The 14,264-nt window shown below is 40.7% G+C and overlaps 1 protein-coding gene across 1 annotated transcript in view; it reads right to left on the bottom strand.

Moving 5' to 3' along the window:
• The window catches only part of LOC139932611 (NUAK family SNF1-like kinase 1), a 40,993-nt gene that overhangs the window by 24,490 nt on the left and 2,239 nt on the right, over positions 1-14,264 (bottom strand). The window contains exons 2-3 of the mRNA XM_071926429.2: positions 7,610-8,134; positions 6,509-7,431 (exon numbers count right to left, since the gene is read on the bottom strand). Of these exons, the coding sequence (XP_071782530.1) occupies positions 6,509-7,431; positions 7,610-8,134 (1,448 nt within the window). The remainder of the gene's footprint in view (positions 1-6,508; positions 7,432-7,609; positions 8,135-14,264) is intronic.

Raw genomic sequence — 14,264 nt, 5'->3', positions numbered from 1 at the left:
TCCGGTATGTCGGCTGAGTGAAGAACACGTGGGGAGAGTTGTTCCTCTCTTAGATATTTGGATAGCAGTTTAAGTTTAACTTTGACAATGTCAGGGGAAAAATAAGGCAAATACCTTCAAAGGAAAAACTCAGAGCTCATCCACAGATGATGTTATGCTGACACCGACTAATTCTTCTGTGATGGTGGCGATTTCAATGGAAATTCATATCCAGAGAATTTATTTTACAGTAGATCGAAATGATCAAGATATATCCAAACATTTCTGATACATGTGAAAAATGCTCCAGAGCACCGGCAAACTTGTATGTTCTGGACATGCCCAAAATTAGCAGAATATTTGTCTTTGTTGTTGTATTCTCCTTTTCTGTAAAAATCACTCACCCTCCTTAAACACATCCTGGTTATGTGTCCTAATGTCGTTTTTAAAATTAGAAAAGATAAAATTTACTATCCGTGGTTCAGTTAAAAAATATGAACATTGGCAGCCTCTCATCTCTTACTTTGAATAATTGCAATCTTTATCACTAGACTAGAATGTTAGAAGTGCGTATAGATCAGAGGAGGTTGGTCCATAGAGGCCTCTCTCTTCCTTTATCTCAATTCTCCTTTCCCTTTTCTGTCAAGAATACTGTGCGTTCACCTTTCACCCCTAAACCATGACGTGACATCATTACTCTTTTGTCTTATTCCTCTCTCTCTCTCTGCCCCACCTCTTTCTCCTTCCGTTCCGTCCTTGTCTTGTTTTCTCTTTCTTTCTCTCTTTCAGTCTCTCACTTCCAGGTGGAGTTCACAGCATGCTGCTCTGTTATAATCTGTCTGGCACATCGCACTGACATGGAGACCCAGACATCCCCATTGACCCAGACAGAGATGGGGGGAGGGATGAGGGGAGGACAGAGAATGAAAGCCCTGCACCCTCCAAACAAACTTTATCCCCAAAGGTCTTGGTTGCCAGCAGAAACACAACCACTTACTTCTGGACAAAACATGCATACCCAGTAGATTTAGTAGACACTGTGACATCAGGTCATTGCCAGGAAGTCAACTCAGGACGGCTAAGTTTCTCAAAGCTAAAAAATGCTATCTATTTAAGTGTAACCATTATAATGCCATGCATATAGTATAGCAAGGCTTTGCTCAGTGCTTAATTACAAATTAATGTAGAGATTAGAGTACAGACTACACAGCAAAGTCATCAGTGTTCAACACAATGTCAGTCCACACCATCAGAGTTAATTTAAGACTTTTGATAGTTTTGAACAGCTGCCCCAGAGCCACATCAGCTCCAACAACACTTAACACTTGAAAATTTGCTGTGTGCATGACTTTCAGGCCGATTACCACCATGATTTAGCATTATGACTGATTTTCAAGGTCAGACCAAATCCAGGCTACACATATTTATACATGAATCCATGGATCCATCCTGCCTTTTTTCAATAGTACAAGTTTCTGGTGGTGTAATGGTGGGAGAATGTTTTATGTCGCTCAAATTAGGCATAAGTACCAAGGGAGCATCATTTGAGTACCACAGCAAACCTAAACATTGTTGCTGACCAGGTCCAGTCTAGCCTTTGTTAGATGGAAACCTCCAGGAGCATAACGATGGTTCAGGAACATGACAGTGACTTTAATCAGTCCAGATCTCAACAGAGGACAGGATGTTTGCAGCATGAATGTGCCACTGACAAATCTGCAGGATCTGACTGATGCTGTGAGTCAGTATAGACCAACATCCCTGTAGAACATTTCTAGCACCTTCTTGAATCCAGGTGTTGAAGAAATTCAGGCTTTTCTGAAGACAAAACACCCAGTGCTAGCTAAGTGCCTCTAACAAAGTGACCATTGAGTGCACATTACCTTGTCACAGCACAGGGGCACCCCCCATGATATGAACAATGATAATGGTGCTTAGCTCAAAGTATATCATTACTATTACTGGTAGACACTGTCAGAACTATTAGGAAGAGTTACCCCCATGCCAAGGCAGCTACACTTTCATTCAGACTATTGGGTAACCCTTCTTTTTAACCTTAACCTTGCTAGGTACAGTATTTGGTTAAATACATCGTAAAAATAGTAAACTACTAAATACTTATAGCTATAACTAAGTAGGTAAATACTTAGAAATAGCTGAATTATTTAAAAACTCTGGTATTACTCATCAGTTCAAGTAACTACACTGTAGTTGCCACGGGTTTAGGATGGTAACAGCCCATTTTTGGTAATTCCTAGAGAATTAGGCGACACTTTCTTTTTTATTACCCATCAATTCAAGGAACAATCATGTAAGTACTCAAGGTTTAAATTAGCAATAATCATATTTAATTGTATGCTTTCTAGGAATTAAGGGAATACTTATGGAGTAAATTATTTTTTATTACATATTAAATGTTCATGACTCAACCACATGCTTTATTCGAAAGACTATATAGAAACTATGAAATTGTTTCTATGTACGTTGTTGGAATTACATACTGACCCGGCACAAACTATGAGAGACACATGCTTTTCCGCTTGTTCTCTCCTCATGGTACATTTTTGTAATTTCTGGGTACATGCAATCATAGTGTATATACAAATCACATTCATCAGAACATCACATTCAAATGCAGCATACTCATTAATACATTGTGAAATTTCATAATACAGTGTTTAGTCACTACTAAATATCATGGCATTTCACAATATATACACAATCATCCGCCACAACTTGATTCAGACATAATAGAATGCATCGGGTCATCTATAAATATTTGTTCTTTAATATAAATTAGAATCCATAACAATGTTAGGTATAGTAAGGGCAGTATGCTGCAATAATTGTAGTTCTAACATAAATAAAAAAACATTTTTCCAGCATATGAACTATTGAAAGAGTGACAGAAATGCTTTCAAAATGTATAAACAATGGGTCATATTTATCAATATTTACACGTGTAAATGGTTGATAGATGATTAAACCCTTTTGTTAAAAGTTACTGAAAGCACCAAATATGCATGGCAATTGTTTGTAAGTAATCGTCAAAGTGAATCTATCATCAATCAAAGTTAAAGTTGAAAAGTGGCCCAGTATTTACTAAATATACACTTATTTGAATGCATGTTTTTGAGGAAGTAACATTTAACATTCACAATGATTTGGTTTTATTTCTAAATCATGATTTGTTGATCATGATAAGAAAAATGAGACAAATTAATAAAAAACTGAGAAATATATTGCCACAAATTAAAGCTACAGATGATAACATGAGTATACAATTTACAATGTTCACAGAAGTATTATGAAAAAATCTGGTTGACGCATTCTACTACTAACAGAACAACAGAACCAAGGTGTGTAAATTGTCTTTGGCACAGCAGTAGTAAAGAAAGTATTAGAAGTTCATCTTATGTTTTCTGGTGCTGTTCCACATAGTGACCAATGAACAGAACCCAAGTTACAGACACAAGGAATGTTATTGCAATTTTGACTGTTGTAGAGCCATGTCAGCTGCATTTGAAGCTGACTATGTAACTTCAACTTCAATTTGTTGGAATAAAGGTTTGTAGTAAGTAAGTCCTACAGACTGAAGACTCTCCAAAAACACCATAGAGACAGTGCATAAAATAGGCCACGCTCATCGTGGGGGAAATCACGGCACCGCTCTCCATTCACTGTGTGACTAAATGTACATCATTGTCATTATTCCCCAAATTAAACATGCCTAAAAGCTGTTGTGTGGTGGGATTCACAGCCAACAGTTTTTTTGTGCTCCCGAGCAAAACAAGGGAGCCGTGAAGAAGAAAAATGTGGATCCAGGCCATAAGGAGAGAGGCGCTGACAGTGGTACATGGTAGAAGAGGGGGAAACTTTGGGACTCTGAGACTAAGTACACTATGTATGTGGGCAGCATTTTGTCACTGATAAATAAGTTACCAGTAATTATCTAGTAATATTCTTGTAAGATAACCTGTATGTTAAATTTGTTTTAAAGCTACAATGCTGTCCTAACATTAGGTTGCTACTAAGCTAACATTACTGAGCCAGTTCCCCTCTATAAAACAGATGAGTTGTATGCTCATGTGTGGGGTCTCAGGATATTTTGCTGTCATTCCAGGCTGCAAAAGTAATGAGAAATCTCACCCTGACTTGCTAGCTAACATAGTTAACTCAGCAACAATCCACTTTAATAACCAATGTCATGTCAGCGTCGCTCAAACTTATAGTCTGAAAAGCATAGCTGTATTTCAAATTTTTAAATATGAAGTGAAATTATTCAAGGTCAACTTATTATCTTACCTGGTGATTCAATTAAGTAGTGGTAAATGTCTAAGTATTTCCCTTCAAGCCACTGTGTGGGATCATTTATCCAGCTTTATTGGAGCAATGAAAAAGGACATTGATGGAGGCCAATTAAGTTCATTTTTTCGATGTACCTTTCTATGAAGAGAGATTGGACTCAATATTATTGACAAATGTGTGTATGATCCACAAATAAGAGACACATCACAAATGTGTTTTACTATCCACAAACAAATATCTCTCTATTTGTGTCAATTTTATTGAAATGAGTGTACAATGATTTGTACAAATGGATACAATAGATTGACAAATAGCAGTCTCAAATGTAAAATTGGCTTGTGGAGTGTTGATTCTGCATTGTGGATCGAGTGACACACGTAGATTCAGTGACGTGAAATTCAGACTTCCCTCTTTAATTTTTTTGATTTGAGACTCTCCTCACGCTGTTCCTGCGCAATCCACACACAAATAGCTACTGATCCACACACAAATGTGGCTACTTCCTCGGTGTTCCCAGTGCAAGCAAGCCAGCTACCGCTAGCTGGCAGTGTTCTTCTTCTGTGGTGGTAGCAAGCCCCCAGCCCACAACTCTGGGCCGAAAAGAAACGCCTGTAAAACTCCGGACAAATTTTAAATAATTGGGTCCATTTTTCTTTAGAAGCCACCAAGAGCCGTATGAAGTTGTATTTTCTGGTGCTCTGTGAACACGCCTGCGGAACCCCATGCGCAGTCACCGCTTCTACTTCCACTGTTGGCAGGCATATTGAGTCCAATCTCTCTCCATACCTTTCCCTCTCTGTTGGAGGCAGTGTGCCGAAATAATTCTTTTACATACTTGTCTACTTAAAAACAGGAAAAACCTTGTCCGCTGTCCGTATCTAAAAAGATTTTGTATGTGTTTCCCCATACCTCCACACAGTAGGTAATGTATGGAACTATGAGAGAACAATACAGTATATATAGTGAGTTTTGATTCAAGATATCGTTAGTTTTATACAATATTGCAATGGTTTTAGACATTTTTGTTTTTACATTATTTATGTGTGATTTCCAACATAATTTATGATCAATTATCACGCCCAGAAATGTATTTTCATACACTCTTTCTATTTCAACATCATTGATCATAATTTTAACTTGATTAATGATTTGCCGATTACCAAATATTATAAACTTTGTTTTACTTAAATTCATTCAAACTTGTTAATATCAAACCATTTCTTTAAGACTTTCAATTCCCTTTCCACTGTATTCAGAAGCCGTTCCAAACTTTTCCCGGAGCAATATAAATTAGTGTCATCAGCAAATAAAACACATTTTAACAATTTAGACACTTTACAAATATCATTTATATACAGTATAAACAGTTTTGGGCCTAGCACAGAACCTTGTGGAACCCCACAAGTAATCTTCAGCAAATCAGATTCAACATTATTTATTTGTACATATTGATATCTGCCATCAAGGTAACTTCTTAGCCATGAGTATCAATAGTATTGAATGCTTTTTTTAAGTCTATAAACACCCTCACAGTATATTCCTTGTTGTCCATTGCAGTAGAAATCTCTTCTACCAGTTCCATCACTGCCATTGTGGTGGACCTATTTGCTCTAAAGCCATACTGATGGTCACTCAATAAATTGTGTTTTTCTATGAAATTATCAAGCACAAATAGTTTTTCTATAATTTTTGAGAACTGGGAAAGCAGAGAGATTGGTCTATAGTTGGGGAATAGATGTCTGTCTCCACTTTTATAAATAGGAATGACTTTTGCTGTTTTCATTTTGCTGGGAAAAATACCTGTTTGGAAGGATTGATTGCAGATATGTGTCAATGGTTTCACTATACATTCTATAATATTTTTGACTAACGACATATCAATTTCAGTCCAATCAGTGGACTTTTTATTCTTATATTTTTTAACAATGTCAAGTATTTCCTTTTCATCAACACCCCTAATAAAGATGGAGTAGGAGTTTTTATGTACAATATCTTCATCTACACCATCCTTATTTCTCAGCTCCACAATCTCATTTGCTAAAGGGTTGCTAAAGAACATCTGTTCTTCCATTCTCCCTCTCAATTTCTTGCAGATGATGCACTTATTTATGACACTGGATAGAAATCTCTTGCTCCCAATTATCCACAGTCCTGCTGACCGAACTGCACCTTCGGTAAAGTGACGCCCCTGATGAGCAACCTTCTCGTGGTAATGTCTTACCAATAAGGTCGCTATGTGGTGGTTCCTTGGAATGATGAAGGGGTGTTTTTCTTCCCAGGATATGTCAGCTGATGATGTGCGGCCCCCGACTCTCATCAAACCATCCTTGTCTACGATGGCCTTCATTCTCCTGACGGGGCTGTTTTTCATAATTGGTTCTCCCTTGGAGAGACACTGGAGCTCTTCTCTGAAGACTTCTTGTTGCAAACACTTGATTATTGTTGTTATTGCTTGTTTATCTCCAAGTTCATCTCCTTTACTGCTGTCGCTTCCCGGGGCTGTCGTGATAGTCTTGACTTTCCTAATTAGCCTGGCAATTGCCTGGGTGAGCGACTTCCAGGTCGAGAATCTTTCAAACCTGTGAGAGCCAAGCTGTCTTCCAGTGGCCTTAGTGATAAAGGTTGCAACCTGTGGACGAACCTCTATATCCATATGTGGGTCAACGAGGTCAAAGTTTTCAGACTGAGGTGTGTCCTTTCCATCAGGTCTTGACAGGAAAGCTGGGCCTAAGAACCAGTTGATATGTTTGAGGGCTGCTGCTGGTACAGGTCGATTCCCGTGATCTGCCGGATTGTCCTCGGTACTGATGTGATGCCACTGTTGTGGATTAGAAGACTTGCGGATGCGTGCGACTCTGTTGGAGACATAGACGTAAAATCTCCTTGATGTGTTGTTTATATACCCTAGGACAACCTTGCTGTCTGTGTAGAATTTCACTGAGTTATGTTCAATGTCCATTTCTTCCTTGATGAGGTCTGCTATCTCAACTGCCAAGACAGCGGCGCAGAGCTCCAAGCGAGGAATCGTATGAGCTGGATGTGGAGCTAGCTTGGACTTTCCCATAACAAACCAGATATGACTGTTCCCCTGCGTATCAACTGCTCTCAGGTAGGCTACAGCAGATATAGCCATGTTGGATGCATCTGAGAAGACGCAGAGTTCTCTGTGTTGCGTGGCAATCATAGAAACAGGAATGTAACATCTTGGGATCTGAAGCTGCTCCAGTTCCATCAAGGAGTTTTTCCATAGCCTCCACTGTGTTTGCTTTTCTTCAGGCAGAGGAGTATCCCAGTCCTATTGTTCAGAGGAGAGTTCTCTCACCAGAGCCTTTCCTTGCATGGTGACTGGAGTTACGAACCCCAAGGGGTCGTACAGACTGTTCACAGTGGACAGGATACCTCTTCTGGTGAACGGCTTCTCTTCTCTGGACACACAGAAGGTAAGCTGGATCTACTCCAAGCTCTAGATCCTTGAGATCCTTAGCTCGATCTTCAGGAGGAAATGCCTCCATGACAGTGCTGCTGTTGGACACTATCTTGTGTAGCTTGATGTTTGATTCAGCTAGCATTTCTCGGGTTCTTTTAAGAGTGTCTATGGCTTCTTCTTCGCTGGAGAATGAGGCAAGCCCATCATCCACATAGAAGTTTTGCAAGATGAACTCCCTTGCATCAGTGCCATGGTCTTCTTCTCCCTCCAGCGCAGCTCGTCTTAAGTAGTATATGGCAACAGCTGGAGACGGACTATTACCAAATACGTGAACCGTCATCCGGTACTCTGTCACTGGTTTGTCCAAGTTATTGTCTTCATACCACAAGAACTGCAGATAGTCCCGATGATCCTCACAGACTGTAAAACAATAAAACATCTGCTGTACATCTGCCGTGACTGCGATAGGCTCCTTGCGGAAACAAATTAGAACACCAACAAGAGTATTGTTTAGGTCTGGTCCACTCAGGAGGGTGTCATTGAGAGAAATACCATCATGTTTGGCACTGGAGTCAAAAACCACCCGTATTTGGCCCGGTTTTTGTGGATGGTAGATGCCAAATATGGGTAGGTACCAGCACTCCTGTTCTCTCTTCATTGGTGGAGCTGGCTCAACACTTGAAGCAGATGTGCTTGTGCTTGTGTGCAAGGTCCTGATTCGATTCGATTTCCGATTTGATTTGATTCGATTCAATATCGATTTGGTTTGGGATATTTCAGTTACAATATCAATTTTGCTTGGATATGAAAGAGATTCTCAGAGAACTAATGCTGTAAATTGTACAAGGAACCCTCTAACCTGGTGCATTATTAAAAATATTAATGTTTACATTAAGAATTGACCCCAAAGCAGTTACATTAATGTACTTTTTATTTAACATGACCAACACACTACAGCAGTCAACACAATATAGTGCAAGCAGGGGGTTCCCCATATTTTTGAGTAGCCAGCCAGATGGGAAAAGTAGCCGGCTAAGGGATGTTTGAGATGGCAAGATACATTTTTCTGGTGATGCATTTTTACCGAATTAATAAACAAACCTTAAATATGTTTATGAAAGCATGACTTAAAATAACATAAATAAACATTTTTATTACAGGATCAATGCTCAATTGAAAAATAAACTGATAATGTTTTTTAATTGTGAATGTTTAATGTACTTTCTTCAGTCAGTGCAGAAGAAATAATAGTCTAAAACAAAAATATTATTACAAATAGTAATAAATAAAATACCAAAGTGCATATTGTAGTCTTCTCAGAGCAAGACTGGATCTCTCTCCTGAGTACTACTGCACTCACAGAACTGAGATCCAATAATGATGGAAACATAAATCAGTTTAAATAATGATTTTACATGGTCATGGTAATGAAGCCCCTAAAATGATCTCCTCAGCTAAGGCCTTGTATTTAGCGTTACACAGTAGTTTCAGCTGTAACACTTCAGTTGAGTCCGTCGTTACCATGGCAACCGTTCACTGCGTGTTGCGCAGAGGCTCGGCAGAGATCGCTATTATTTTGAAACATCTAAAAAAACGCACAACTCCCCTTTAAATTTCACACACAGTTCAGTTAAGGAGACTGACAACCGCATTCTATAACCAAACTCACTACCTGAAAAATTCAGGTACTGATTCTGAATTTGAGAGCGGATTCGGTTAGTCCGAGTAGTGTGAACCAGAACGGGACTGGACAGCTCGTTGTTACGTGACGTTAAGGCTCAACACTCGTTATGTTATGTAACATTATCATCCTTAATTTGAAAGAGACGGAGGTAAGTGTTGTGAGACATTCTCAAATTTTCTATCCAGTCTGTTTCCTCAACATTGCGGTTGTTCCAGTTCTGCGGCCTTCAGCCCAAATGTTGCTTTTAAAAGTATGAAGTTCCTGCGATGGAAAAAGAGAATATGATGCCGCTGACAGTGGCGGTTTATTAAGAACTTATGGATAAACTGACGCCTCTGGTTACTGGTGTTACTGGTGTCAAATAAACTGAAAATATAGGCGACGGTAGCCGCCATATTGGTCTGAAGTAAACTTTACTATGGTTACAGACATTATTTCCAGCCAACGTGAGACTGGAGGAGTGGAGTGACTCCTGTTACCCGTACAGACACAGCCTGAGTCTAGTTATTTTACTTCAGTCTGCTCCAGTATGTAGGCTACCAGACATGCGCAGTCACTCTCATTCAAAAATTCTGTTGTCACTACCAAATTCTGGTAGTGTGAACATTTTGTGACATTCAGTTATAAAAGCAGCGAGAAAATAGCCAGCAGCCGGCGCTAGCAAGTTGTGCAACTCTACAGACTCTACAGGCATATTGGGCATATATTAAAAGATCGATCTCTGGATTTTATGAATCGATATCGGATCATTCAAATGAAGATCGATTTGAATCGGAAAATCATTTTTTTAAACCCAGCCCTAGTTGTAGGGTAGCTTTGTCAAGATGGGACTGACACCGTGTGCTGTGTCGAGATGTGAGAGACCAGAGAGATATCCATTTAGCTTAGCTGCTTCCAGCTCTAATAGAAAGTCTCCCAGCTCTCTCAAACTTTGGTTATCTCTGTTTGAGATTTTTGGAAAATTCTCAATCTTCTTCAGCAGTGCGTGCTCGATAATCTCAGGTGCTCCATAGCAATCCTCAAGTCTCTGCCACACCATGCTGAGACCTGCAGTTGCGTTGTGTATGTAAGCTGCTCTGATTCTCTTGGCCTGCTCAGCTGAATCTGGTCCAAGCCATTTGGAAATCAGGTCAAGCTCCTCCTGAGGTGACAGGTTCAGGTCTTGGGTTGAGCTCTGAAAAGATGCCTTCCAGGCCCAGTAATTTTCGGGATGGTCATCAAATTTCAGTAGACCAGAACTGACCATCTCTCGCCACATCAGATACTTTGCTAAGTCTGATGTGCCTGAAGGATCAATACTGAGGCTCTTGGTGTAAATGAATGAGGTTGAAGATGAAGAAACTGATCACCGCTGGATCGCCTCATTCCGTGTGGACCATCTCTCCATCTATCAGACCCTCTCGGGGCTCACAGCACGACTGTGCTGAGCTGAGACCTTTCCTGTAGCGTGGGATGGACTGACAGGCTGGAACGGTAAGGCCTTGAACTCTTGGTTGCTGTATTCACTCCCCTGGTGTTCTCCTTGACCTGTGTAGCATCTTGCTGCTTCATCGTTATCCATGACTGGCTGGCGCATTGATTAAGAGGTAGGTTCTGTTGGGTTTTCCTGGTGAGGTGAATGTAGACCAAAGTCCATTTCTGAATGTTGCCGCACATACTCCATGGTGCATTGAGCTGTGTTGAATGGTGCCATCTTGGTGTCGAGCTGTTGTCGTTGTGGGTCTCCGCTTTCTTCTTGTGCAGATGTCTCCCAAGCTTGGGCCTCAGCTAGAGCGGCTGCAGCTGCTTTCTGAGATTTTAGCACATGCAAATCTGCTTCTAACTCAGCTTTCTTCTTAAACTGTTCTGCTTGTTGTTTTAATATCTGCTTCCCTCTGTGCAAACGAATACTGGACATGTGCAGCCTCGGCCTTTCCACGTGCTCTGGCAGCAGCAGTGGTAGATGAAGAGAGCTGACTAGAATGTATGGAGCCAGAGTATTGTGATCTAGTTTCCAGGGTCTCTTCCATGTTTTTTTCCTCTTTAGGTGTCACCATGCTTGAAGAACTTTATCTGTTGCTCAAGGAACTAGATGCTGCAGAGTTTATGGTGTGCTGGTGCTCCACTCTAATCTGAAGAGCTCGCTGGTGAAGGATGCTTTTTACTATTCTGCCCTCCCTAAATGTGGCTGCTTAGTTTGGCAGCTAACAGTCCTCCAAATGAGAGACGAAGGCATTTGCTGATTTTAGGCTATTTATTGTTGCCGCCCAATTGGATAATACTGTAAAACTGAAAATTAACAAAACAAACATATTACAAGCATATATTTGCAATTACACAAGCATATTTAGTTAAACAAGCTCTTACAATAAAGCTGTGACATACCCTGACCTAACCATGTGCCAAATCCACATGGTCCGATAGCTTGATGCTAACATACAATGGAAATCTCCATAGATGGGCTAACTGAAACTAGCGTTGATGCCGTGAAGGTATAACAATAATCTTCCAAGTAAGCTATTTGCTTTGTTTAACAATGAACATGTAAAAAACATCTTATACAACAAAGGTACTTACAGGTATATATTTTCCAAAGCTCTGTAGTGGTAGCTGCTGACTTTCTCTGTACTCTACCAAAAAGTGAAAGGAAACTGAAAGGAACTATGGCAACAACTAATGATCAAACGCAAACACAAATGTGATACACATGTTCCCCACTAGGTGGCCACAATACACACTAACAGTGGCCAGAACACCAGGTAATTATATAAAATTGCTGAAAAAGCAAAAGATACCCCTCCTTTAAGAGAGAAAGGAAGCCACTTGCGGTGGTCTTCATTGACTTTGCCTTCGAATTCAGCTTTCCTGAAAAGAGGTAGGAACTCAAAGATGCAGACTGTGTGGTAAGGCGACTGAGACCATGAAACATGTTCTCAACATGTGCAAGGTCCTGAAACCCAATCTTATGGCCAGACATAATAAAGTCTGTGAGATTCTTGCGGAGGAGGCCCAAAGTCACGGGTACTAAGTCCATAGAAAACCACACATTACAAAGGCGGATGGTCAGCTTGATGTCCCTGACCTTGTCTTGATCCAGTGGCGGGCCATGATCAATGATGTGACAGTGAAGCTTACGATGAAAAGGTATCCAAGTACACGCCTTTGGCAGAAGCGGTCCGCAGAAAGTGGCCTCTGACGAAGACAGTGTGGGTAAGAGGCTTTGCCTTGGGAGCAAAAGGAAAGTGGTGACCCCGCAATGGGAGAGTCCTCGATGAAATCAGCATCTCAACTTCAAGGAGGAATCACCTCGTACTCCTGTTCAGCCGAAGAGCAATCCTGTACTACACCGTCATCCTTAAGATGTTCAACAAGTTACTGTGTAAATTGTCCTTAATCCCACCATCTGTGGGATTATGACTGAACGCCTCTAAATCAGAATCCCCCCTAGACGTAAGGAGACCACAAAACCGCTGATGTTTGGTTGACTCTGGATAGCCGGCTTTGGTATGATCTTGAAAAAGACCCTTTTGGATCGAAAGGTCGATTAAAACATTTGATGGCATCGGTTTGAATGTGCGGTAATCTTCCTCCTTTGGCTTCAGCATATTCTTATAGCCAGCACCTCCCTCATTGGTGTGCGTTTTTGGTTTTCTCGTTAGATTAATGTGGAGTTAATCATCAATTCATTATTATCAATGATTTATCAATTATATCTTAACAATTTATAACAAATTAGTACACCATATGACATTAGTTAAATCTTTGTATTTGATTTTTAAGTCAAAAATACGTTTGAGCCTGTCTGGCCATTTTTGGGGTTATTTCCACAGAGCTGGGTAGTTTTTGTGTAGCCCAGCCGCTAGTTTAGTCAGCTTCAGTGACAGCTGCTGACTTATCTGCAAAAAGTTTCAGTTTGTCAGCAAGCGGTCTTTTGGGCTTCTCTTCTGCAAGGAAGCAGTCCTCTTCCTTTTGGTCCATGCTAGGCTATAGGCTATAGCTAGATAGGTTAGCCAACCTTAGTGTTACTGGCCAGCTAGCCAAAGAGCCCCACCTGTCTAAGAAATAAATGTACTTTAAACATAAATGTACTTTTTATTAACCTTAATAAAGTGCAACATCATTAATGTTAGATATTAGCTACCTTTGTCCCATGTCACAATGTGTCATGCTAGTATCGATGAAAGTAAAGAAGACCCCTAGATGGCTGAAACTAGTGGTGAAAAGGTTCTCCTCTCCCGCCTCGCCAGCATCTCGACGACCAATAACTTCGTCCCTAGCCCGAAGGGGAGGTTACAGACTACTTAGGAGGAGACTCTTCCAATATCCCTCCCAGGCCAAGGGGGTCCTCTTTATGGGATTCAAATAACAGCATTGCCTGGTTTCAGAACCAACCCTTCAGGCCTAACCACATCCAAGGATGTGTGAATGGAATGTGAGAGATGTCTGCACACTTAAGGGCCTCATGAGGTTCTACCAGATTCTATGCTCATGTTGCCTCCCAGCTTCAAGATTGCACGGTTGCCCAGATCAAAAACAAATGCAAACAGCTATGGAAACTGAGCAAGAAACAAAGAATGGCGGCGTCTAAGGGTTTGGACTGGAGCCTCACAGTCCTCTCCCTCTTTAAACCTGTGCCAATGGTTGAACCTCCGGATGAAGCCAGGGTGATTACAACCAAGCTATCGAAAACTCTGGCCAGAGAGAGCATAGCCATTTGTTGGTTGCCATATTGGCCCCTCTGTGTGACTCTGAGGTAGGTGATGCAGTCATGAGGTTGTTTAAGGTTCTTTTTATGTACCCAATGACTGAGTTTTATTTGTTTGTAATACTCTCCTGTCTGCCTGTCTACCCGGTCGTACTGGTGTCTGCTTAGCTGAGATTTGTGAC

This window comes from Centroberyx gerrardi, chromosome 24 (genome assembly GCF_048128805.1).
Source record: "Centroberyx gerrardi isolate f3 chromosome 24, fCenGer3.hap1.cur.20231027, whole genome shotgun sequence".
NCBI lineage: Eukaryota > Metazoa > Chordata > Actinopteri > Beryciformes > Berycidae > Centroberyx > Centroberyx gerrardi.
The sequence above is the reverse complement of the archived record's forward strand: the minus strand, read 5'-3'. Positions and strand labels throughout refer to the sequence as shown.